We start from the raw sequence: 27088 nt of genomic DNA, 5'->3' as shown, positions 1-27088 counted from the left end.
ATTTTGCTGGAATGTGCTGGTATTCTCTAATATTTTTTTTTCAGAGAAATTTAAAAAATAAAATCATCACATTCTTGCTTGGTGGAAAATCTGCCTGTATTTTTTTCTTCCCAGTGGTATGGCCTGAGTATGAAGTTCTAGAATCAAAATAGCTTCTTAGGGTTTTGCAGATTTTCCATGTATTCCAGTGTTGCTGATGAGATGCTTGAGGCCAATCTGATGCTTATTTCCTGACAAATAACCTCTGCTTTTCCATTTCCTTTTGAAACTTTTAAGTTTCTCCTAATCCATGTTATTCTTAAATTTTAGAACAATGAAATTAGGTATGTTTGTGTTTAAGAATTTATTCTGGTCAATATACAGCATACCCTTTCAGGACAAGTGTTTCTGTCTTTAGTTCTGGAAGAATTTTCTAATTTATTTAGATGAATATTTCCACTTCTGGCTCCTCTTTCATACCTCTCAATCTTTCTGTAATACTTTCCATCTGCTTGTCTTTTTGTGCTGCATTATGGGAAAATTGGTTGCCTCACTACTTTACCCTTCAGCTATTTCTGCAGCTACTGAATTTTTCTCTTCCAACAGTCAGTTTTTAATTTCTGCAATCTCTAGCAACTGGGTATTATGATTGAAATGCCTTTTTCCACAGTGGAGCTCACCATATCTGTACAGTGTCACAACTCCTAGCGTGACTGATTTTCTCCTGGCGAGTTCTCATACCCATTGCTTCTACTTGGAAGTGGCTACAGCTGTTGTTGGATGCTGGGTCTATGGTGAGGAGGTAGTGATGGGCCGTGGAAAGTTTATTCCTTCTGGTGTTGGCTAATGATCTTATGGCTTGGCCTTCCTGGGGCTCTGCTCTGTCCTGTGGTTCACCCCTTCAGTCTTGTGTCAGCCGAGAGCCTGCCTCCTTGTTCATCTGACACATACTATGTATTTATTTAGAGCTGCACTGTTTTTGTTTAATCCTATTTTCCTTCTTTCTCTTGTCCAGAGGTCCCTAATAGTTTCTTTTAAAAAAATATTTTATTGATTTTTTACAGAGAGGAAAGGAGAGGGATAGACAGAGAGAAAGATTGACCAGCTGCCTCTTGCACACCCCCCACTGGGGATGTGCCTGCAACCATTGCACATGCCCTTGACCGAATTGAACCTGGGACCTTTCAGTCTGCAGACCAACGCTCTATCCACTGAGCCAAATCAGTTTCAGCTCCACATAGTTTCTTATCCAACAACAGTATGCTTTCTTGTTTTTCTGCCTTTAGTTTTTTTTGGACCAATTTCTAGAAATTCGAGATGAAAGGCCGATACTTCAAACTGGGGCTTAGTTAACAAGTATTCATTTTCTTCACGATAGCTTCCCAACTTTGGTTCTTTTTCAAGTTAGATTGAGCAGTAAATTACACTAGACTTTTTTGGATTTAAATTCTGTCTCTGAAACTCTATGCTCAGGAATTCAGATGATATGCTAATATCTTCAAGTTAGATCTTGTTTGCAACATGGATTCATGCTCAGAGGCTTTTCTTTTGGGTCCCACCCTTTTCAAGCTTTTAAAACATATCTGTTGTGTTTAATTAAGTCACAGCATGCTAAATTTATCTTATTTCCATTTCTTTTGATTAAAAGTTTGTCAAGAGTAATTCCTAAGAGTATGGTCTTATGTGTTTTATCATTGTAAACCAAAAATCTGCCAGTAACTATGGCCATTAAATTTAGTTAGCAGCTAGTAATATTTAATTTCAATAACAAAGAGCTATTGGTAATTTAATCTTTATAAGGCAGGTTTTCTTTAAAACATCCCCTTTATTAAGGATTACAAGTTGCCAGTAATAAAAATAATCACAGGGATATGAAATAGAGCTTAGGGAATATAGTTGATAGTACTCTAATAACTATGTACGGTGTCAGATGAATACTGGACTTATCAGGGTGATTACTTCATAAGGTATGTATAAATGGCTAATCATGATATTGTCCATCTGACAGTAATATAATATTGAGTGTGATTAAAAACAAAATTAAAAAAATCTTCTCACTTTAGTATTTTATCATGTCAGTATTATATTGTCAACAAATTGTCAACATTTTATATGCAAAAATGAATCCCCAGACTGCTTAATGTATGCCTTGAACCTATAGGGATTTGATTAATGTTTGCTGAATTGATAATTAATAATTGCATGAATATACTATATTAATGCTCAGATTGGACTGAAATTTTAATACAGCGGTGAAGATATTTCAATTTAATAGGAACCTAAACATATATTTTTCTAGCCAAATTAAAGCGTATTTTTTAGTTCCCTTTGACATTTTTGTTGTCCTTGCATTTTAAACTTTATTTAATCCTGAAATTGTGTGTATTTTAAAAAAAATTATTTTTCAATTAGTTTGTGTTCAATCTTTTTTTTGTATTAATTTCATGTGTACAGCACAGTAGTCATTCATATAGCTTACAAATCATTGTTGCATTTCAAAACGATCTGGTTTCTTCTTTTTCCTTCCTCCCTTAGTGATTAAGGGAGCATAGCAGGTGGGGCTGGGGAGTTTGTGCAGTTTCCACTAGCAGCACAGTCATCATGGCTCACAATATTTTTCTAACGGTCCCCTCTTGCCGTGAATTATGGTAAATGTATTCATGCCGTGAAACACATTGAGGTCTGTTTCCTCCACAAGGTTCTTTTTAACCTTAGAAAAACTTTATTGACTGCAAGGCAATAAAATATGTTCGTATAAAAATTTCCACATTATTCAGAAAAAAAAAGAGGTGCTGTAAGCTTTGGTTCTGAAGACTGAAACTGAGTCACACAGGTGCTAATGAAGGGAAGTTATTTATCATTCCACAAAAATGTCCCTGCTACTTCTTTTCATGTTTTTCAGTAAAATTATTCATCACATAGCATATTCTAAATTTCTGTACTCAGTTTGATCTTCAGTAGTTAGTTTGCGAAAAGACTTTCACTTAAATTGTTTTATGCTGTAATTATAACTCAAATCTCTGGAAGAGAGTTTCTTCAGGGAGTGTTAGTAGTGAATGAAATGCTCTGTTTTAACTAGATGGCAAATATATTTAAGAAAGTCTGTATTCCTCTGGGTCAGGTCAAAACAATCCTTCAATGCATTTAACTAGTTAGAATGTCCAACAGTGAGCATAAAGTGGTAATCCAGGTGATGGTTGAAGGACTATGCAGTTACTATATAAAACACCCTTAATAGTCTCATGGATTGAAATCAGTCCTGCCTTTGGTTTCGTTGTTATTTATACTGACAATTTCAATTTTCTACATTTCCAACCTTCAAATTTTTAGTGTAGAGAATTCTTAAGACACATAAACAAAATACTGTTTGCAGTGGGAAAGGTTAGTTCACAGGTATCTGGGAAGAGAGGCCAAGTGAATTGATTTTAATGATTTATTTTTAAGATTTTTTTTGTTTCCACAATAGTTTGTAGTATATGTCTGTTTAGAATACTCCTACACATTCTATTGTTTGTTTTGAACCAGAAAAATGGATTGATAGTAATTCTACTTAGGATTTATAGAAGATTAAAAGGAAATGCTATATTAATAGTCTATGGAGGTTAGTATAAAACAGTATTTTCTTAGTATCTTATCTGTGTTGATTTTTTTGATAAACATATACAAAATTTAGCTTATTGATTTTAAATAGAGATTGGCTTTATCTGCTAAAATTGTTTAATGAAGTGACAGCAGCATCAATATATGAAAGCTAGCATTTGAAATGTATAAGTATTAAAATGATGCTCTCCTGAAATATTGAAAAATATTTATAAGGTTTAAAATTTCATCAGATAAAGAGTACTTTCTCTGTTTTCTACAAAAGAACTTTTCATTGAAATAAGGATCCATTTAACTTTTTTCATTATATCATAAATAGAATGACCAATTTTACCCACCATGTTTAACTATGACTTACATAACTTTGAAACATGCTATGTAATGTGCATAGTGAACAGAGTTATAAATTTTGTATAACTTTTTTTTTTAAATATTGCAGTTAAAATTTTTTTTTTTTAACCACAGAGCATCTCAAATAATTAGATTGTCAAAGAACACACTACACACTTTGGAGAAAGTTTGGTGGACTAGGTGATTACTCAGACCACTGTTGGTTTAAGAATAATAGTTGTAGAAACAGATGCTTTGTGAACAACATTGTCTAAACTCTTACTACTCAAAGTGTTGTCTGCGGAACAGAGAGTTTGTTAGAAATATGGATTCTCGGGCCCCAACCAAGACCTACTGGAAAAAAAGCAACATTTTTAACAAGATCTGCTGGTGATTCATGTGCACATGAAAACTCTGGTCTAAAGAAAGTTAGCTGTTTTGCTATATGGCTTATGATTTCTTGCTGAGGTCTACAGGCTGGTATGTTTTTCCTGAACACATCCAGGTCAAGAGACACTGACACAGAGGTGTCTGTCTGCCTGGGCAGATGACCATCTCTTATTTCCAGTGAAGTTTCTCAGAGTGCACAGGACGACATCTCTGAAGCTCAACTCAGGATCCCATTACGGTAGTGCTAGAAGCTGTTGGAAGCATTGCTGAGCTTTGCTCTGTTCTTGTGCCAATTTCAAATCATATTAAGCCAGGAAGTAGTGCCTGGCAAATGGTTTATCCTGCCTTGGCTATTCATGCTTCCCAATTCATTTTTATTGTGCTAATTAAACCTCAAGTGATATTTCAAGTACAGATTGTTTTTTCCATTATTAACTCTTTGGCCAGCATATTAATGCTGTAGAATTAACGTGAGTCAGATGCTTACTCATTTGTGTAAGACTTTACATTTAAAAGATCTAGACTGGGCCAATTTCGCACAGATTCCCTTGGAAACAGCTATGACAGGGTGATACAATTTCTCTATAAATAAAGGAGACTCACTCTTCCTTCACAAATAGACATGTAATTATTATTTTTTTAATGAATCAAATTCCTAGATCATGGATATGTACTGGTTTTTATGGTCTATGCTAAAATGAATATATGCAGTCTGGGAGATAGTGTAGTGTAGTTGCGAAGATCCTGTGTTTTGGGTTCAAATGGCAGGACAGAGATAGTTGGGCAACTTGAGAAGATGTATTTGACTTTTTCAAACTTCATAATCTGCATTAATTAAATAAGGGCAAAATACTTAACTTTAAGATTTGTTGTAAGTATTAAATAAAACTAAAACAAATTATTAGAGAAGAATGTATGGTTTAGTGAATGCCTATATAAATGCTATTATTATTATTTCTGTAGTTAAAGAAAAATTTTTAGAACTATTATATAAGCTTAGGCTTGAAGAAAAGAAATTATAACAGATTTTATAATGGAAATTAAGATTATGGCATAGGATTCTCTACCAAGAAACTCTTTATTTTTATCCTTTTCTGCTCAGAATTTCTTTTTTTCTTTTTAAAATATATTTTATTGATTTTTTTACAGAGAGGAAGGGAGAGAGATAGAGAGCTAGAAACGTCGATGAGAGAGAAACATCGACCAGCTGCCTCTTGCACACCCCCTACTGGGGATGTGTCTGCAACCAAGGTACATGCCCCTGACCGGAATCGAACCCGGTCGATTCCACTGAGCCAAACTGGTTTCGGCTCTGCTCAGAATCTCTAAACTATGAGATACATTTATAAAAGGTAGGGAATTCATCCCATAGGTTTGTAGTTGAGGTAACAAGAGGGGTGTCTCCAAGCTCCATTGGTGTTTTCTGGCTGTGAAGAAGGTCAGACCTTTAAAGCAAGCACCATGGCAGGCCCTGGCTCCATGGTCCCTCCAGCATCAGCAGATAAATTTGTAAGAACAAAGTAGATGGCAGAAGAGTCAACAAAACACACAAATTACCTGCAAGCTGGAAAGCAGCTGGATGAGTAGTAACTGACTTAAAAAGGCTGAGAGTTTACCAAGTTGGCTATGGGGAAAGGCAAGAGGAAGCTTGGATTATGTTGCAGAACTATTGTACTACCAGGCTCAAGAAGTGACACAGGCAATGCCAAATACAGGGGGTTGGTTGAAAGCCTATTAAGAAGCAGTTATTCCCATTTTGGTTCATACATCCTAGGTGCCTGCACCTCTCCCTATTCAGCAGGCTTATTCTCTAAAGAACATAAAATGCAGGTCACCAGGGTCTCCAGCTAGAGTTGAGGCTGTGAAAACTACAAGAAAATGATGGATTTACATACTGAATATCGATATTTTCATCTTTCTTCCTTTCCCAAGGAGGACAGGGAAAGAACATTGTTTGAATAATTTGACCAATCCTTTCCCAAAATGATTTCATAATATTGACATCAGAGAGTATCCAGTAGGAGGCCAATAATATTTTCCTATATGAAGCCAACAGTGAATAAATATGCAATGCTTCTAATACCTCATTCTTATGGATATATGAATGGCCAAGGATCACCAACTATTTGATAAAATCTTATAAAAGATACACACAACATGATCAAAGAGAGAAAGGAAGGAAAAGTTACAAGAAACAAAGTTGATATGGAGAGAAAACAAAGAGAAATGGTCATTAATATCTCACAGAGATCAGAAGAGACATTGCATCTATAAAAGAAAAACGGGGTGCTATAAAAATAGAACACCATTCAGGATAAAAAGAATGAGAATAAATAGACGGGACAGAGGAGTGAAAACCTCAGAAGCAGATTGGAAAGGTAAATCTGAAGAAATCTCCCTGTAAATAGAGCAAATATACAAAAATATGGAACATAGGAAAAAAAGGATGAAAAAAATTTGACGGGATATCTAGAAGTTTCAATATCCAAATTAGGAGATCTCAGTGGTGAGAAAGCATTGCATCATAGTTGAGTTGGCATCTTAATTTTCCCTTCCTTAGTGGTACATAAAACAGTGTTGTAACCTTTAATTAGTGCTGACTTAAATTTGATAAAATGTAACTATTATGTATGATGGTTCAGCTGTTTGTAAGGGTTTATGTTTTTATAATAAACTTAACATCTAGACAGCCTAACTTCACAGCATATATAAGGGCATGAAGACAGAGTATGTTGAACGTGCTAGGGGCATGTGGGGAGGGTTGGCCTTCTGTGTGAAAGTGAATCTTGTCTTCCACAGCGAGAGATCAGTAGATAATGCTAACACAGAGAAATCAAGTAGTAGTAATATAGGCACGGTATTTATCAATGTAGAGGTCAACGTCAAAAAAAGAACCTTTACGTGATAAAATGAGTGCCTATGGGGAATAGGAAATAGTGCCACATGGGTGAGGTGAGACCTCTGCTTATCACAAAGTAGACTGAATGTTTTTCATAACAAGTTTTGTAGAATTAAAGAATCTTCAAACTATGTATCTATATATTTTGATTTTAAAAATACATATAGTTTTTAAAAAGTCACCTAGATTATACCACTGACTTCAAGGAGATTTTTTTTTTTTTTTTTTTTTTTTTACTAAGTAAGCCCTTTTCTTATATCTTGCCTTGACAACTTCTTAATAAATTGGAAAGCTTAATTGTTATGGAAGTTGTCACCAAATATTAGAACAAGAAGAAGTTAGAGCTTGGTCTTCTAAATGAAAAGCTGAATTTTATTTTTATAAAAATTTAAAGAAAACACGTGGATAGAGGAAATGACTCACCCAAGGCCACACAGTGTGAGTCAGATTTAGGGTCTTGGGCTCCCGACTCCTGATTAGTTCATTCCTGTTAACTGCACTGTCTCCTGACCACTCCTATTTACTTCATTGCTCTGTATAACTCAGAGGATTAGGGGCCTTTGGAACCCCCATGAAAGACACAACATTGCTCTCTATGAATGCAACAGAAAGGAAGAGTTCTGAAAAAGTCACACCAGTCCCTGCAAGCCAGAACTTGTCGGGAAGTCCTCTGCCACTGGTGGAAATACCATGAAACACGCTGCATAAATCTTGTTTCAGTCTGGGATTAGTAATAAAGAGTCATGGCTTTGTCACTAAGGACTGCATCATAAGGGAAGGGTGTATACATAGCATTGTGAAGCTCAGATGGGTCACAGAAAGCTAGGTGGGTGGGTTAATTGCAATATAATGGCCATTGAAGATGAATTGCCTTTTCTGACCTGTAGGTTACTCCCGAGTTAATCATGTGTCATAGTTCCGTGGGACACAGCTGCTGGGGTGAATGCAATCCCAAACAGAGTTTCTGATATCAAGCAAGGAACTAGCTTGACTGGCAGGATCTGATATACTATTACACTCTCTGGGACCTGCCTACATGTGAAAAAAACTGTGATTCCTATATGTTTAAAAGCAATGCAAACACCTGATAGGTGTGATTGTTTAATGAAGTGACAGCAGCATCAATACATGAAAGCTAGTATTTGAAATGTACCAGTATTAAAATGATGCTCTCCTGAAATATTGAAAAATATTTATAAGGTTCAAAATTTCATCAGATAAAGAGTACTTTCTCTGGGTTTTTCTACAAAAGAACTTTTCATTGGAATAAGGATCCATTTAACTTTTTTCATTATATCATAAATAGAATGACCAATTTTACCCATCATGTTTAACTATGACTTACATAGCTTTGAAACATGCTTTGAAACTACATTTCCTTTCTATAGTTTGGTTCTCTTTCAAAATTGAAGTCTGGTAGTAGGTTAGATTTATGAATTACTGAATGCAAAACATGGATTTAAACAAAATGTAGATGCCCTTCACTCTTTTGTTCTTGACTATAAAAAAGTGGAGGGAGCCTGGCCAGTGTGGCTCAGTGGTTGAGCATCTATCTTTGAACCAGGTGGTTACGGTTCGATTCCCAGTCAGAGCACATACGCAGGTGGCAGGTTTGATCCCCTGTAGGGGGCTTGCAGGAGGCAGCTGATCAATGATTCTCTCTCATCATTGATGTTTCTATTTCTCTCTCCTTCTCTGAAATCAATAAAAATATATTTTTAAAAAGTGGAGGGAGGAAGATAGGAAGCTAAGGTGGTCCCCAGATATATGCGTGTTTTGTAGGGAAAAAACTACATTAGGAACTGTAGAACAGAAAAAGAAGTAGAAGATATAGCTTTACAAACTAGTGTTTTGTTTTTTTTAAAATAAAGTTACTCTGCAATATTATTTTTAAGAAATGAGTAAAATTTGCTTTCTAATCTTATTACTGCACATTTTTTGGTTCACATTAAATCTGTAAAACTTATTCACCTGGCTCTTTTTTAGATCAACATATATCTGTCTCAGGAAGTAAATAATCATTAATTTTAAAGCATGAAGCGTTTTCAATTTATTGCTGTGATTTTAATCATGTATTTAGTTATATATGTCTCCATTTACTTCTCTTATTGCACAGGTTTGCCATCAGCAAATTTGGCTGCACCTAACCTCACTGTGGAGGAAGGGAAGTCTATCACGTTATCTTGCATTGTTGAGGGCAATCCTGTTCCGAGTTTGTACTGGGATGTCGGTAATCTGGTTTCCAAACATATGGTAAGACTCGTCTTTGGCTCTGTGTTCATAGACAGATGAGAGTACCTCAGAACTTGAGATTTTATTAACCTGGTGATGATCATTTAATATTTTATAGGACAACATATGAGGAATTGTTGGTGTACATTTATTTTCTATTTATTCTTAATTAACAAAGACTAATGCAGGTTTGCATTTTAGTTATGTAAACCCAATAGACTGGCAAGAGTCTTTGTCTCTAGTGAGCTTTTTGTGTCATCATGAGCAAGGTGAGTGATTCTCCTTTTCTCTTGGAGGAAGGTAGGTAGGCATTTCAGGATTAAATCAATTTCACATATTAAACAATTGACATCTAGAGAAATAGAACAATGTCTGATTTACTCCTTTGCCTGTGCTTCATTAGGCTGAAAACCTTTTCTGATGTTATCAATTATTTTCTCTAATTAGGGGAAGAAACCCCAAATCTTGTCACTTTGGGACCAGTTCTAACAAAGATTATCTTTGTCTGTTAATTCATTTGTAGAATGAAACAAGCCACACACAGGGCTCCTTAAGGATAACTAACATTTCATCTGATGACAGTGGAAAGCAAATCTCTTGTGTGGCAGAAAATCTTGTAGGAGAAGATCAAGATTCTGTGAACCTCACTGTGCATTGTACGTAATCAGACCAGCATGTGTTTTTACTAGCAATTGATGGTGGACACCCTTACATTTGTCGTTGGGGCACTCTGGGTGCTGCTTAAGTGAGTTAAAAAAAAAAGTGTATGCAGTGTTCTGTGCATACTTAATTAAGAAATGTTATCAGCCTCATTCACTTGTTCTATTTCTGCTAATCTCTATCGCTCATGTGCTTTCTTTCCCTTAAGCTTCTTTTTGATTTTAAGCTTGTCCTCTGTGCCTCCCCAGTCTTCATTTGATAGAACATATTTTGAGGTGGTTATTCTCCTCTTGTTTATAATTTTTAGTTTAAATTTTGATAAAATAGTTTCTAATTTTTTTTTCTGTATAAAAGCAATATAAAGTGGTAGAGTTCTGATACCTAAAGTATGGGGCTGGCTATTCACAAACATCTACTTGTACTGTTGATACAATATAACCTCATTAATTTGACATCAAGTTTCCATGAGAAGGTTATTGAACATTAGTATCACCTGCAAAAATATTTTATTATATTTGTTTAAATTTCTGTATACGTTGAAACTAAGTTAGAGGATAGTGATACTTCTTAAGCATATGTGCATTATTTTCTAGTATTAATAAATAACACAACATCTATCTTAGCATTCCAGATTGTAATGCTCAATGTGAATGTATATTCAGTAAAAATCACATATTCTGTTCACATCATTGCAAATCCTGAGCTGGATGGTACAAATTAGTGAAATTTTACTCTGAAAAGACAAACACAGCAACACATACACACACACTCACACACACACACACACACACACACACACAAACAAAACAAAACAAAACAAAACAAAAACAAAACAAAAACCAAAAAAACAACAAACATGATGGGTGATATGTATAAATCCACACTGTACACATGTAGACACTGATTAACGTTCATTCATAGAGGACCTATATAGTATGTGATGGTTGGAGTGAATGACTGAAATTACCAACCATAATCCTTTGTCACTGGCAGTACTAGCACTAAGCCCAGTAGACTCTGGACTTACAATTTCTAATCATTTCGACCTTCCTGGAAGCCTGAAGTCAGTGTTACCCCCAAACATTTGCAACAAGCTTCCAACTTTATAGCCTTAAATCAACACCTCACTCAAAGCTCTTTTGAGCTTGGTGGAAGGAGTAAGTGTGTCCTGGGCATGGGGTCTTGGGCTGGTGGGAGGAAGGTACTAGTAAGTATGATTCCTATTCCACTGTGGTCCTGTTTGCAACACAGACCTACAACTAAGGACATGAAAGTTCAAAATGTTCTCAATTTGGGTTGATATCTATGTGGTAGCCATGGTCTGAGTTTAGATAAAGAGAAGGAGGAATAAGTGATAAAGAATATTAACAACTGAGCTAATTTTTGCAGTGACCTTGCTCAGAGTGCATTAGTTATCATCCCCAACCCCTACCCCTTTAGATCAGGAAGTATACATCCAGGAAGCTGGGTTTCTGGATTGGGCACCAGGAGACCTGGATTCTTGTTTCAGCTCTGCCTCAATCGGTAACCTTGACCAAATTATTTACTCTAATTGGACTTGGGTTTCTTCATCTGAGAAAGAATGCTAGTAGGTCTCAAAAGTGTTTATAGTCCTTGAATATATTATCAAAGTCAGATGACATTAAAATAAACTATGAGGGGTTTTTAATACTTTCACCTAGGATAATTACTGTTTAGATATGCTACTTGATAATTTTTATTTCCCCTGAAGCATAAAGTTCTTTATATTTAATGTTAAAATAATCTCTAGTTTGTCCAGGTTTAGATAGGACTTTAGCTATTGGAAGGATCAAAACATTGACATAGTCCCCCAAACCCCAACTGTATTATAAGTAAATGTGATTATTTTAAAGAGCATTTATTATTGACAATCAGTGAAATCAATCAGCATCAAAAGGAACATTTGCAACATTGATCTGTTTTAAATAATTTAGGTGAGATTAGGACTGCAGGCAAGATTTCCAGTCTTTTTTTTTTTTTGTATTATTTAATGGAGTACTGCAATAATGACCTTCGAAGTTTTGATGATCAATCTATATAAAATTGGCACATAAACCCAAGTCAACTTCAGTTGAACCCTTTCCCCAGTCAGAAATCTCTAAGATCTGTTCGGCACGGGTTCCCACACTGAATAGATGTGAAAATGACTGTGATGCATGGAATCTTCAGCTGAGCATGGGCAGGAGTCTCTCTAAAGCTCTCTGTAGGGAGTTAAATCAACCTTGATAAGGATACAAAATATTGATGGATTCCAGGGTTGAAGGTCATATGTCTTCTTAAACCAAACAACGGTTAAATAACCCCCCACCCCCCCTATTGATAACACAGAAATCTGGAGCGGGGAAAAATGTGAGCTTTCTGATGCTATTAACTCTCTCTTTTTCAATTTAGTTGCTCCAACTATCACATTTCTCGAATCTCCAACCTCAGACCACCACTGGTGCATTCCATTCACTGTGAAAGGCAACCCCAAACCAGCGCTTCAGTGGTTCTATAACCGGGCAATACTGAATGAGTCCAAATACATCTGTACTAAAATTCATGTTACAAATCACACGGAGTACCACGGCTGCCTCCAGCTGGATAATCCCACTCACATGAACAATGGGGACTACAAATTAGTTGCCAAGAATGAGTATGGGAAGGATGAGAAACAGATTTCTGCTCACTTCATGGGCTGGCCTGGTGATGACGGTAAGTACTTGATGCTTTTGCATCTGGAGAGAGGACAGGGTCTGCCATTCAACTATGGACAAATTCATGTAAAACAACCCGCCCCCTCCTCCCCCCCCCCCCCCGCCCCTCAATCCAGTGGCTTACATTATTTAGTCTCATTATTTTGTGCTACCTGGTCATTCTCATGGGTCTGTAAAAGACCCCCAGCTTCGTCCTGTGGGTTTTTATTCCGGGGTGCAGGTTGAAACAGCAATACCTACACAGGAGCCCTGCTTCCTATGGCGAGTATAGAATTCAAAAAGACAACTAGACATGTGCAAGGCTTCTCGAGGCCTACGTTCAGGACTGGAACATGGTCTCTTCAGTCTACATGCCCTTGGTCAAAGCAAGTCCCAGGGCCAAAGCCAACCCAGGGGTAGGAACTCCTATTTCTCTCCAGAAGGTGATGATGGGGATGAATAAGTTTGAACAATGATCTGATATACACATTATTTTTATTCCCAACTGTTTAATGAGATTTTGCAGTGACAGTGGAACAGAAGGAACGTGTTTGGTTGGCTCCTGAACAAATTAAGATGTGTTTTCTAGCCCCTTATCCATTTGGAACTCAGGATCCCACTTTCTGATCCATGGATGAGAAACCAGTGCCTTGACAGGTTTTGCTTACCTGGACTGACTGAGTGGAGGCCTCCTTTTGGTCAAGTCCTGAATTGTTTTTCTAGGACCAGTGATAATTTTGTCTGACTAGTGGCTTGGGTTGGGAAAAGGGTAGCTGGCATCAGGAATCGGTTCTGGGGCCAGCAGCAGGATTTTAGTGTGAGCCCTGATAACAGCAAGGATAGTTGTCATGCTTTTACCTGCTTCAGATTCTGTGGTTCAGAGGAGTGTTCTTGCTTGCTTGGTATTGTTGCCCAGAGACCTGTTGCTGTTGTGGAGGCTGAGGCTTGTGTTTGGATATTGGGATCTGTACATGAGTTGAATTCCTCACCATAATAGTTCTGAGTTAATCGAAGCCAGCAAAGATGGCTCAACAAAAGGAAGGGAAAATAGGAACTTGGAGGCCCATGAGAACAGGGTCTGCTTGGGAAGCATAAACTCCTGTAGCTCGCAGGGCAGCCCCATGGACAATGGTGATGCAGGAGAAGCCACCTTCAACAAACAGAAAATGAGAATGTCATAATTCTCAATCATAATAGTATTCCCATCCTGGAATTTATTACGCAGCCATGTAATGCACACGTTTCCTTAGTGTTCAAACTGTGATTTGAATTATATAAGTTTGATTTACAAACATCCTTCCAGGAGTGTGTAAAACACACAATGTTTGGATGCCTTACCCAGACAGCTCTGGCAGCGGCCGTTCCCATTAATTCTTCCTCTTAATTGAGTTTAGCTGTTTGGCTACATTTGCTGTAGTAAATTTCTAGATTACTGTGTGTGTTTTTCCCTTGTATGTTACAAGGACTACAGCTTCATAGGTTAACTCAGGAACTCTGCCTTGGGACAACTGCTCTTGGTTTATTCTTAAGTAAACTTTTTATTTGTGAATAATTTTAGATTTACAGAAAAGTTGCTTTCAGTAGGGAGAGTTCCTAGCTACCTAGTACCCAGTTTTTACTATCCTTGACATCTTGCAGCACTGCAGTACATCTGCTAAAACGGAGAAGCTGACATTGGTATATTACTGTTAACTAAACTTCAGACTTTATTTGAATTTCACCAACTGCTTTTTGAAACTGTTGGAGGTGAATTTGTGCAGGGTGAAGGTCAGGCATTTAAAAGTTTTAGAAGTGGCCTGTGTGCTTTGATATATGCACAGTTCTGTCCATGTAAAGCCAGTAGCTTCTATTTTAGGTGGGATTTTGATGTATTTTGTTTTGAATGCTTCTGTAGGGTGCCAGTGTTTGGTAGAGCTTACTTCCTCTTATCCCTGTGGCCTCATTTTTATCAATTATTTCTGTTTGTTTTAACTCAGCTAGTGATAAGAGAATTGTTTTCTGGCACAAGTATTGCTTGGAGTCTCTAAAATATCCTCTTTAAAACAAATAACCATTTATTTATCAAAAATAAAAACTAAGTGCAGAATTATAAGTGTCTTTAAAATGTAAATATGCTTTTAGAAAAGACTGATTTTATTTTTTCTCTTTAAGTATTTACTCAAGGACCAGCTCTCAATGAGTAATAAATGAAAGTGGAAATGAAAGAGACTTGGCCCAGAGTGACAGTGGATATAAATGGCCCTCGTGGGCCATACACCAGTGTGACCAATTAGAGCTTGACCTCACTTGGCTTGTGTGATAGCATCTTTGTGGGTATTTACAAGATTTGTAGCCAGAGCCAGAGCATACAGATAATGGCTTTGCATAGAATAGATTCCTTTCCCTTTCCTCCCCATTTAAAATGAAAGAAAAATAAATAGCAAATATATGCAATTCATTTCTTTACTGGTCTAAAAGGTACATTCCAAGTTAAGGACAACAGGTCAAGTTTGAGTTTACATGTGCTTCATATTTCTGCTGTCGTCATATAGTAACTGATGAAGTTTAGCTTTTATAAATATTTCTGATAAAATGTCTTAGTTGTATTTTCTCAGTTGTTTTGATGAGATCCCTTCTTTTAAACATTGTGAGTTTCCTGGCTTACAAGGAAGCAGGCAACCTGGGCTCATAGTGAAGTGGGTTTGCATGGCCACACAGAGCTAGGAGAATTAATATGACAGTGCTGCTGTCCTCAAATAGAGAATGAGTTCTCTATTTGGAGCTAGAGGATGAAGCGTGTTGGAAGAAATTAAAACAGAAGTAAAAACAAAAAGTCCCTAAAACAGAAATGGGTAAGCATGGAAGAGAACAGACTGGTTGGAAGTAGTTACATTCTTGATGGCCTTGACTTTTGAGTGGCATGGAAATACTGGCCATGGTGCCCCATAGAACCCAGGGGAAGACACTAGTCAGGCATCCACACTGACTCCTCTTGGATATCAATAGTAATAATGATAAAAATATAGAATAATTGCTGCACTGAGATGCATTTTAATTGGGTTTGGCAAGAAGTAGGATAAATTTAATGCATGGCTCACGGAGGCTTGGGAGAGTGAAGTAAAAGTAGAAAGAGCAGTGCAGTCATACACATAGAAAGTGTGCGGCTATCTGAGAATTCTCCAAAGATTCTGCTGGATCCTATTTAGCTTACGGGCCAAAAATAAGCATGTCTGAGGTGAAATTGATCCACTATGTGGCTGTCATTGGAATTCAATCCCACATCTAGAAAAATCCTCTTCATGACATGAAAGTGTATGTGTAAGCTGCCTGGCAGTTAGAGGTGGTGAGAGTGTCTTTTCAGTAGAATTTTAAACAAAAATTAATGGCATGATGCTTGTGAGTGTCATGAGGGGGAATCCTGGAGACTTTGCTAGTATCTTCAAATCAGCACACCTTTCTAAGGTCAGACAGATAGCTCTATGAACATGAGTTGATTGTTTGTATAAGAGAACATTTTGTGTTTTTCCTATGGAAATCATTACCCAAGTGACTAAACACTTAGACTTGGAATAAACCTAACCAGGGCACTAGCCCATAAAATACCTTGGTTTGAAACTTCCCATTCTTTAAGCAGTACATAAAGAGTCTCCATGGCCTACTCATTCAGGAAGAATGTCACAGCTCAACAATGCTCATTCACACACGCAGTGGGAGTTAGTGACTTAGGCTTTCTCATTCAGGAGCTGTTGTCTCCTATGCAAAATTTGCCTCAGGAACCAACTATAAATACTGGGAGAGTTTTCCCCACAGCTTCTTTGTGCTGTTTTATAAAGAAATTCAGGACATCTGGATGAAGGAGAGCACTTAGAATTACCCTCAAACTGGCAGATTTAGATCTGGTGTACTTAGGCCAAAGAATGTAGAGAAAGGAAATTCCTCCAAATGTATGGCATTGAGAAAATACCCTCCTGCCCCCTACTGCTTGCCCCCCAGGACATTTGTCAGTTCCCATTTTTTGTCCTGGGAGTTAAAGGAAAGTTCCACCTGCCTTTCTGCCTTAAATAACAGTGAAGACTGGTTCGGCCATAAACCCATACTAATCATGTTAATTAAGATTTATACTTAAATAGCTCTTTATGTCTCAAGAGTACTAATGTTAATTAATTATGCTTCCCGAAACTCCCAAGGACTTGCCAGAGCCAATGCTATTATCCGCTCCTGTCATGGGGAAGACCGCTTTGTACAGGAAAAGTGAGCAGACTCACTCCCCATGCTGCCTACATTCATGGCTCAGCCAGAAATGAAACCTAGACATCTGAACCCCCAATATTTTTGGGCCCTGAGGTCAGCTTGCCATTCAGAAAGGGGAGAGGAAAGGGATCTGGAATCAAAAGGCTAACCACTATGAGCTAGAACATACTGTTGACAAAGGCCAGTTCATTTGAAAAGACCAGGCCTTTTGCTATGGCTTTATCATATTGAGTTCTTTGAAATACTTTTCAAGATCACACTAAAGAGAATCTCAAAATAGAATTGAAAGAAGAGTCTTTTCTTTTTCTTTCTCTCTCTTTTATTTTATTTTTTTAGGGCATCAGAGAGAGACGAAAAGCTTAAAGGAGGGAAACAGATGTGTTTTCTGGCCTCCACCATTATTTTTTATCTTTGCAACAGAATGGAAAGGGAACCCTACTGTCAGGCTACCTATCTTTCCACAAATTTCTTTATTCCTACAAATGTTATTTTTTCCTTTAACTGTACAGTATTACAGTTAAAAGTCATAAAGATTTACTCCTGAAGATTTACATAAAGTTATAAGATTTACTCATGAGCAATAACTGAGATTAGAAGATGGAAATTAAAAAATCCTCATTTAAGTTGTTTAGCATCAAATTAAGAAGATGATAGGGTGCTCTGGTTTGATATTATTTGGGAGGTGTAGGAAGGTGATTTTATGGACCATGTTTAGAAACCTAAATGCCACATGGGTCTTCTCTTGGGGGTGCAGACATTGCAGGTTTAATACAGAGCTTGTTGGGAGAGCATGTGCGACTGTGGTACAGTCTCCATTGTTCTTTTCCCAAGAGTGCTTCAGGCTGACCTCGGGCCCTGTTAGTCTTCCTCCTATAGTTCTAGGCAACACGCCTTAGGTAAGAACCTAAGTGCAAGTGAGTGTAGACCTGGAGATGCTCAACAAACCCTTCAGAAAGTAGAACTTGAACATCAGACAGGCAAACATTCTTGCTGGGCACTTTTGCACATGAGTGAGCTGTGGAGGGAGATTGTGGTCTGCAGCTTGTTTGGTATGCCAGCGGGATGGAATGGAGTCCCCAGATTCCCATATCCTATTTCAGAGATTCCCAACATGAAGCTTTCCAGCTTGATGCCACCTCCTGCTGCCTAGATTTGAGACTTCTTATGCAATGAGAACTACTAGGATAGGATTCAGGGAAGCCTAACCCTTCTCAAATCCCCACTGCAAGTGTATAACTCAAGTCCAATGTTGCCCATTCATTTTTCACTCATTCTCTTTCTGTTGGTTTTTCCCCTCAGAGCTAGTTGTTGCCTTGCCTAAGTCACCTTTCAGTCTTGAATATCACTAACTGGGGTTTCTACCATTAGCATAGAACAATATATGACGGACATATTTAAACTAAATAAAAGAAACCAGGTACAAATTAGACTTAAAAACGGCAGGATATTTTTAGAATTTGACCATTGCCAGAAGTCAAAGAGGAAAGTGGTGACTATTTCCTGTGTCTGCATTTAAATTGATATTAATAACCACCCCACAATGGGAATGTAAACATCCTGGGAGGTTCCCTTGACTAAGCAGTTGCCAGAAGCAAAATCCTATCCTTGATGAGCTGGGGTCAGCTGGAGTAATGTGACCCTTCATCTGCATGAATGCTAGGTCTGGGCATCCTCCATGTGCCAGGCTTCCCAAACCTTTGTACCTGAGAGGCATTTTAGGTCCTCCTCAGATGTAGTACAGTATGCTAGGGAGGGAAAATAAAGCAAAAAAAAAAAAAAAAAAAAAAAAAAAAAACCAATAAAAAACATATTGTTCCTCCCATATTGTCTTTCTGTGAGTTTCACAATCTTGCACTGAATTTAGCTATTCCTGAGGACAAAAGTAAGTGACAGTACAACTCATACATCTGGGAAGATGAAGTCAGAAAATTCCAGAAATTTTAGACGTCACCCAATGGCTTTGCGGTTAAACTTGGTAGGAAAGGCACACAGTGATAGATGTCAGAAATCTGGACAATAGACTGTGTTACAGATTATAGGCTAACTTGTGTACTTTTGAAGATTGGATTGTCAGACTCTCAGAGTTTTTCCAGCTAAAGTAAATTGTGATTTCTCTTGATTTTTTTTTTTCCTCCTTTTTAGAGGGTTGGAGGTTGTGGGCCTGGGGAGGGGAGCAGAGTTAACATAAAGTAAACAGAATTTCAGATTTTATTTACCTGTCTTATAAAACAATTTATCCAGTCATAAAATCTTCAATAAATATTTGGCTCATTTTAGTGGGAATAAGTTAGTATTTTTATACTCTGAATGCATACTTACAACTTTTTTGCTTTGTTTTGCTTTTTAGGTGCAGACCCAAATTATCCCGATGTAATTTATGAAGGTAGCTATCATATTGTCTTTATTTTGTATTTTTTCCAATTGTTTGTCTAGCATGAAATAAATCAGCTAATAGAAAACCTTTAAGTGCAGTTAAATATACATTTCAGGTAATACAAAGACCAAAATAATACTTCTAAAAAAATGTTTTTCTCTCTATATATTTATCCTTACCCAAGGACATACTTAGAGAGGAAGTGAGAGAGGGTGGGGGGAGAGAGAGATGAAACATTTATTGTTGCTTCTTGTATGTGAAGGATTAAACCTGCAACCCAGGCATTTGCCTTGACCAGGAATTGAACCAACAACCCTTTGGTACACAGGACAACACTAAACCAAATGAGCCATTCTGACCAGGCAAAATCATTTAATATTGATGACTATTTTCCCTTGATATTTACAGTGCCTGTAAATAGCATTTCTGTCTCATGCTCTGTTCTTGGAAGTAGTAAATCCATTCTGCTACAACAATTTGTTTCCATAATTGGGAACTAATTGCCTGTTTAAAAGCCATGGCTACCAAGAAAACGGCGGTGTATCGGTTTCTAGTTATGACAGTAAACCCAATTCAAAATTACATTTCTTATATAATAAGGAAGTTTGGCTCACAGACAGGCTCTTCAAAGGTAGGGCATGCTTTAGGGTGGATTAAACCAGCAGCTTAATCATGTCATCAGGGACCCAAGTTTTTTTCATCTTTACCCTCCTTTGTTATGCCTTCCCCATTACCCCTCTCTCCCACTACACCCCCTCCCCCGCCCCAGCCATCCATTATTAGCTGAGGCCAACAAAGGGGCTATGGTTATTCACATTGATTTGAGAAAAGGAAGAGTTTTTGAAAGGGTTCTAGAAGAAAGCCAATTTTTCCAGAAACCTCCATCTGACCCTCTTTGTATTGGATTCAAGACCCAGTTGGGTCATGAACCATTTTTGCCTCCATGATTAGGATAGATTACCCCTTGACTGACTATAACCACCCCTGGAGTTTAGATTAGTTTCCTTGAACCCCTTGAATAAAATGGGGTTCTTTTAGGAATGTGGGAGGGGGGAACATAAAAGTACTCTATATTAACTTTGAACCACACATCTCATCTGTACTTTACCAGTTTAGTCAAATGCCAGGGATGTTTTGCTAAGTGTGAAAATCCATCTTTCACAGATTTTCAAACCACCTTCTTGGCCAGGAGGCCTCTGTTTGGGGAAGTGCAGGCTAAATTTTAAGACTTGGCTGAAATTTGAGATTGATTCAAAGTTAGATTTATTAAAATATTATATTTATACATTTATTTTATAAAATATTTTTCTTTAATTTTATATTTTTATATATACACTGACATTTTTTTCTATAAATGATTCTGTAAGCTAATTTTAACTAGGATATTATATTTTCTTTATCTGCTTTATACATGTTAAACTACAATTCAATCATGCTCTGGTTTGGATGATTTTTGTGCATATGATTTGTTTATTTTTGTTTTTATTTATCTTGATATGATTTAAAGGAAGAGTATTTCAAATTCTGACACAGAGAAATATGTTTTCATCGTGATTTAATATTTTAAAATTATGCTTTGGACTCCTTTACAGTAATTTCAAGAATTAATGTCATCTTTCCATTGACCTCAGATAGCACTTTGTCTTCGGGTCAAAGTGCCATGATATTAAACTATAGATAGTTTAATAATTTAATTTTGCCATGAGTGGCTGGGTATGACATGAAGAGGTAAAAATAAGCAAGTAAATGATATCCTTTAGTTTTTGAAATTAAATTTTAGTACACTTAAAATGGAAATGGTGAGCATATAGTTTTACAGTAAAAAACAAAACAGCAGACAGATAGAAAATAGATGCTTTTCCTGTTATTTGCATTCATATTCAAAGGAACATTGCTAATAAAAATATAATTTAAATTAGTTACCCCAAGGCTTGCATAAAAATTCTACCAAGAGAGTTTAGCTAGGGCTGACTTAATGAGTTTGTTTATTCAGGATGCAAATTGAAGGCACTATATCTATTTAGGAAAAAAAAAAAAACACCAAATATTTATACAGAACATTGTCTGCATTATGTTTACCAAATTTTCTGACTTTTATATGCAATATTGCTAATAAAAACTTTGGCTCATACAAAAAAAATCAGCCATTATTTTCTGAAACTAATTCAGAAAATGGCAACTACTTTTGAGACATGTTGATATGATATTGCATTGTTACAATTCTAAAGATTGTGTTGGCACAGTTCCCTGTCTATTAATTCTGAAACAGAAACATTATTGGTTCATAACTCTTCAAAAAAGTTAATGTGTGTACCCGAGTTCCATATCAGTTTGATTCCACATTTCATCTGTAGTTTATTCCACATTTCATCTGTAGTGGCTGCTTCTTACCCAAATAGGATGCATCTGCGTTGGGGTCAGTGCTGCTGGTTTCCAGTCTGGTTCAGGTCTAGGTTCTGCCAGCTTCTTGCCAGTTGACCTTAGATTAGTTAATGAACATTTTTCATTTGCAAAACTGATGGTTAGACTTGGTCTCTCCCAGGTCTATAAATCTGTGACTCCTAGATGATTGATTCTCTTGTGTTTATGCCAAGTGCTTCATCAGAAAAGGCATGTAGTCTTATGTGCAAAGAAACACCCTAACCAAGGTTTAGAATTTGACCACCAAAACAAGGATGCAGAGATCTGGGTTGAGTATGTAGTTGGCAGTGGGCAGTCCTAGTGCTGCAATGGATTTAACCCAGCAGTCAGGTCCTGTTCTTCCCCAGCTAGGCTGCCAGTTGTTTGGAATCTTGTGACCTGTCTGGCTTTGTTTTAGGTCATACTGTGGCTTGGTGTTTGCTGTTAGCTTAATGACAACTTCACTCTTCTGTCTCTTTCCCTTTTCTCCAATTTAAGATTTTGGGACTGCAGCGAATGACATCGGGGACACCACAAACAGAAGTAACGAGTTTCCTTCCACAGATGTTGCTGACAAAGCCGGGCGGGAGCCTCTCTCGGTGAGTGGGATAGATAGTTGCTTCTTAGGCTGGTTCTGAGCATGTTGGATGCTTACTGTTGGAGGTAGCTAGCATTTTGTCTTTACTTTTAATGTTTTAAAAATGTTTGTCTAAAATGAAATACATCAACCAAAAGAAGACTTTGGAAGCTGCTTCAAGGCAAGTCTTTCAACAAGACCTTTTTATCGCTCAGATGTAAACAGGGCATTGACTACTGGAGGGATAATAGAAAGGTTTAAGAGAAGTGACAAAGGTAGCCTCTGACTTACTGCTAGTGGTTCCTGTTTTAAATACATTTCCTTTAAGAAGTTATTATTAAAGAGCAAGAAAGCAGCTTTCTCATACAGGCACATATATAATTATTTCTGTCTTCCACATCTCCACACTGATCTTCTTAAATATTTTAATGAAAGTTTCAGTGCCTACCACATGTAAGGATATATATGTGGTCTTTTTGTTTTGTTTTGTTTTGTTTTGTATTTGCTTGTTTGTTTTTGAGCTTAAAGTTCAGTCAGTGGCTTGAGATGTGAATCCTAGTGCCTCAGACAAATAGAGGTGGAGCTATGTGGTGTGAGAAATAGAAGTAGAGGGGCTGGCACTCCTTTCCTTCCTGCTGGGAGAGCCAGGAGTCTTTGAGGACAGGTGGCCTTCTCCATGGCCGGTGCAGGATGCCTGGGATTTGGACAGAGAGGAACAGAAGGGAAGGGATTTGGGGGTGTGAACAGGAGCCTGCAGACTGGAAAACAGTGGTGATTGCAAGGTAAGGCTGGTGAAGGGTGGCAGTTGGAGGCAAGATTGGAGAAGTTGGCTGTGCCAGGTGATGAGGATTTGAAACACAGTGCCAGGTGGTTAGATTTATTGCACAGTGAGGGAAGCAATTGAAAGGGGATTGTGAGAGCCCCAAAATCACAGGGCTCCAGGGTTGGGGTGATCTGTCAGCTGCCTCAGGTAAAAACCCAGCAAATTTCCCCAATTTCCCCCTTTTTTTCATTTGTTGTGAGAATCCAGTTTTGCATGTCCTGTGAACTGTGCATCCTTATAAACTCCAAATATCTCCCCACGTCCACTGCCACAGCTGCAGGCTATCTTGGCCTGGATAGTGGGGAGGAGAGAGGTGGCAAACCAAGGCCTGCGGGCCAGCTTTTGGCTCAGGACCTGTTTCCGTGAGGCCTGCAGGCTAAGAATAGTTTCTACATTTTTAAGTGGTTTGAAAAAAAAAATCAAAAGAAGGATGATGTGTAACATGAAAATTTTGTGAAATTCAAATATCTGTTCATAAATGAAGTTTGCTTGAAAAGTAGTCATGTCTATTAGTGTATGGTCTGTGGCCACTTTTGTGCTGTGCTAGAATGCCAGGTGTAGTTGTAGGCCTGCAAAGCTGGAGATATTTACTGTTTGGCCCTTTACAGAGGGAGTTTGCCACCATTGCTCATTCCTGGGTGACTGCCATGCCTTCTACCTTTCCTACTCTCCCACTCTTGTCATCTTCCTGCCCCCGCACAGCAACCCGAGTGACCTTTGAAAAGCACAAATCAGATCACTCTTACTCTTTTATTATCATTCTCAGAGTCTTCCCAATACATTGTAAAAAAAACTTACATTATAAAAGCCCAAATCCTCACAGTGGCTAACATGGCCTCTATATACCTTGCTGGTCTCTGTCTTTCTGACTTCATCTCCCTCATCCCCTTACTGCTTACCACCTGCCATTAAAAATTTTTTAAAAAATAGATTTCAGAGAGTAAGGTAGAAGATAGAGAGATAGAAACATCAATGATGAGAGAGAATCACTGATCAGCTGCTTTCTGTACACTCCACACTGTGGATCTGGCCCACAACCCAGGCATATGCCCTGACCAGGAATTGAACCGTGACCTCCTGGTTTATGGGTTGATGCTCAACCATTGAGATACACCAGCTAGGAACCACCTGTCTTTAAAAAATAATCTCCTGGATGCTCCAGGTTTGCCCTTGTCTCACAGCCTTAACATTTGCTGTACCCCCTATAAAGCATGCATTTCCCAAAGTCACCACATGGCTTTATGTAGGATGGCCAGCAGGCAGCCATTTCCCTATGTAGTTATTATTGTCTTTAATTACATTGCTTGCTCATTTGTTTGCTTGTTTAATGTCTTTTTCCTTTCCCTAGATTCTTTAGTAAGATTCTCAGTAGGCAACCTGGTCAGTATTTTTCATAGCTGTATCCCTAGTCACTAGAATAATTCCTGGTACCAAGGAGGTACTCAATGAAAATTAGGCTGATTAGATTCATGTGAATACTATAGACTGGGTTGCCAAACAGAGGGATTGGAAGTGGTGTGATAAGTTAGGGTCTGGTACAGTAATACAAAGGTGTGATGTGTATTTAAACGAGGGCTATGGCAGAGAGAATGGGAAGCTCAAAATATGCACATCCAGTCTATGGACACACACACACACACACACACACACACACACACATTTCCACTGATGATTCTATGCATTACATTGTAACAGCAGGACAAATGCTGTGATCAGTCAACTGTAGAATGCTTTTACCTTATGCCTTGTGCAATCATTTCAGTTTTTATTTTAACTCACAACCACTTAATATTTTTTGATTTGAAACAATTGTTTGTGTCCATAGGAATTTGAGAGTATGTGTTAAGACCACAGGTGTGTAGGTATTCCAGTTACTAAAAATTATGTCAACTGCAATTTTCTCTTTTGAATCCAAATGATAAATTTAAGTTCCTCATTGGCATATCTTAGTGATGTTTGAACTGTCTACAGGAGGGTCACTGGAAAGCAAGATCAGTTAAAATAATCTGTGTTAAGTCTCTACATTTATGACTCTACCTGAGGCCCATGGAAATATGAATGAGGGGTATAAGATAATATTTTTAGAATTTAAAAGAAAATTTAAAAATTATGTGTGGATAAGAATATATATATATATAGACTATGATCACAGGGGCAGGGGAGATTACTCAATTAAAAGAAAAATTCCAGAGCCATGAGCTGATGCAAAAATTAAAGTTGTTAGAGAACTTAGAAGACAGCCCCAAACCCTCACTTTTGTTCCAAGTGCTCCCATGAAACTCGCTGGATTTCCAGAGGAGGGCAACTCCTTGTTTTATGCTAAGAGATACCCTCAGGTAAAAATGAACCAACCAGACAGCCAGTCAAGCCACAAAACCCCAACCAACCATTCAACCCAACCACCCAAACAAACCAAATCACTCCTATTTGTCCCCATATAAAGACCATACTACCCCCAACACAATCACAGTACATTTTGACTCTGTTTTTATGAAACCATTTTTGAGGAAATGGTTCTTCTCATTTTCAAGAGAATCTTTGTTTATTAAAGCACTCTTTACATTTAAAAGCTGCTTTAATAGGTCTAAGTATTTGTTGGCAGATCAATAATTGCTTTTCAGCAGTAATACCCCTTTTCTGCAGGTTGAATTAAGTGTTCTTTAATAATGCAGAAAAGGCAGTGCAGATATTCTTCTTCACATGGACAAATGAGGAAATAGAGACTTGGGGAAGTGAAGGCTCTGATCTAGTTCTTATAGTTAAAGGCAAAGTGTTCTGCAAACATAAGGACTCAGATCTCTTAAAGGTCACTCAAGTACTTTCCAAAGTGATAAGAGACTACTGTGGGACTTCAGAGAGGTCCTGGGACTTAGGGCTAAGTCCTCCAACCTTTCTCCACCACAGGTTCTTTATCGGTAAATTAGAGTTTGAATTTGTTTCTTTAGGTATTCTTCTACCCACAGAAGTCTGAAAGTATTAATAGGGTGGAGAAACCTAGAGCTAAAATACCGTGATCTCTTTTCTATGAAAATGTTAGAAACAAAGATAAACAAAACAAAACAAAGAACAAACACATCCAAACTAATTAAGCAAAACAAGGGAAATGATCTTGGTTAGAACAAGTTGATCCAAAGCTAGCTTTTTAGAAATCATTACCATGTTGTTTGTATGTAGTCTGTGGAGAGAGTTTAGTGTATATTTAGACACTTGCAAAAGCTTTTTGTGAGAGAGCCACTCACAGCTCAAGTACTAGAGAAGAGAATTATCATGCCTTTGCCAAGTGCTTGGCATGTGCTTTTCTCTGTGCTTTGTGACTTATTTAATGCTGTCCCCATTTGACACCAGAGAAGGTGTTGTGGAGAATTAGCCATGTATTTTTATTATCCTGTCTTCCCTTCCAGCCACATGATTAGGAGAGGGAATATAGTGGATAAATTATAGGGTTTATACTTGAGCAGACTTACTTTCATTCAAATCCCAAGCTTCGAAGGGATCTTGGGCTGCTTATTAATTTTTCCTAAATCTATTTTACCATTATTATGATCATAATGATAGCTGACATAGGAAGCTGGGTAGGAAAAAAGGTGAGGGGATTAAGCAAAAACAAACAAACAAACAAACAAACAAACAAAACTATATATAAACCACAAAGGCACAGACAACAGTATGGTGGTAACCAGAGGGAAAAGGGCAGGGGATGGATGAAAGAGGGCAAAGGGGGATAAAAGGGGACAGAGAAAGATTTTACTCTGGATGATGGGTGCAGATGCACTGTGGAGATGATGCTTTGCTGAGTTGTACCCTTAAAATCTCTATGGTTTAGTTAACCAATGTCACCCAATAAACTCAGGAAAAATGATAGCTGACATTCGTTTAATATCTATTGTAGATAGATATT

The 27088-nt window shown here is 37.6% G+C and overlaps 1 protein-coding gene across 8 annotated transcripts in view; it reads left to right on the top strand.

The window, feature by feature from the left end:
• Nucleotides 1-27088, top strand: part of NTRK2 (neurotrophic receptor tyrosine kinase 2) — a 307987-nt gene that overhangs the window by 42968 nt on the left and 237931 nt on the right. For all 8 annotated transcript variants that reach the window (XR_006741271.1, XR_006741270.1, XM_036433649.2 and 5 more), the window contains exons 7-11: nucleotides 9315-9451; nucleotides 9954-10086; nucleotides 12503-12805; nucleotides 19364-19399; nucleotides 22289-22389. Coding sequence is in view for 6 of the 8 variants with exons in the window: in XM_036433649.2 (XP_036289542.1) it covers nucleotides 9315-9451; nucleotides 9954-10086; nucleotides 12503-12805; nucleotides 19364-19399; nucleotides 22289-22389 (710 nt within the window). In the remaining 2 variants the exon portion in view is untranslated. The remainder of the gene's footprint in view (nucleotides 1-9314; nucleotides 9452-9953; nucleotides 10087-12502; nucleotides 12806-19363; nucleotides 19400-22288; nucleotides 22390-27088) is intronic.

The sequence above is a fragment of the Pipistrellus kuhlii genome, unplaced genomic scaffold (genome assembly GCF_014108245.1).
Source record: "Pipistrellus kuhlii isolate mPipKuh1 unplaced genomic scaffold, mPipKuh1.p scaffold_m20_p_12, whole genome shotgun sequence".
Taxonomy (NCBI): Eukaryota; Metazoa; Chordata; class Mammalia; order Chiroptera; family Vespertilionidae; genus Pipistrellus; species Pipistrellus kuhlii.
The sequence above is the reverse complement of the archived record's forward strand: the minus strand, read 5'-3'. Positions and strand labels throughout refer to the sequence as shown.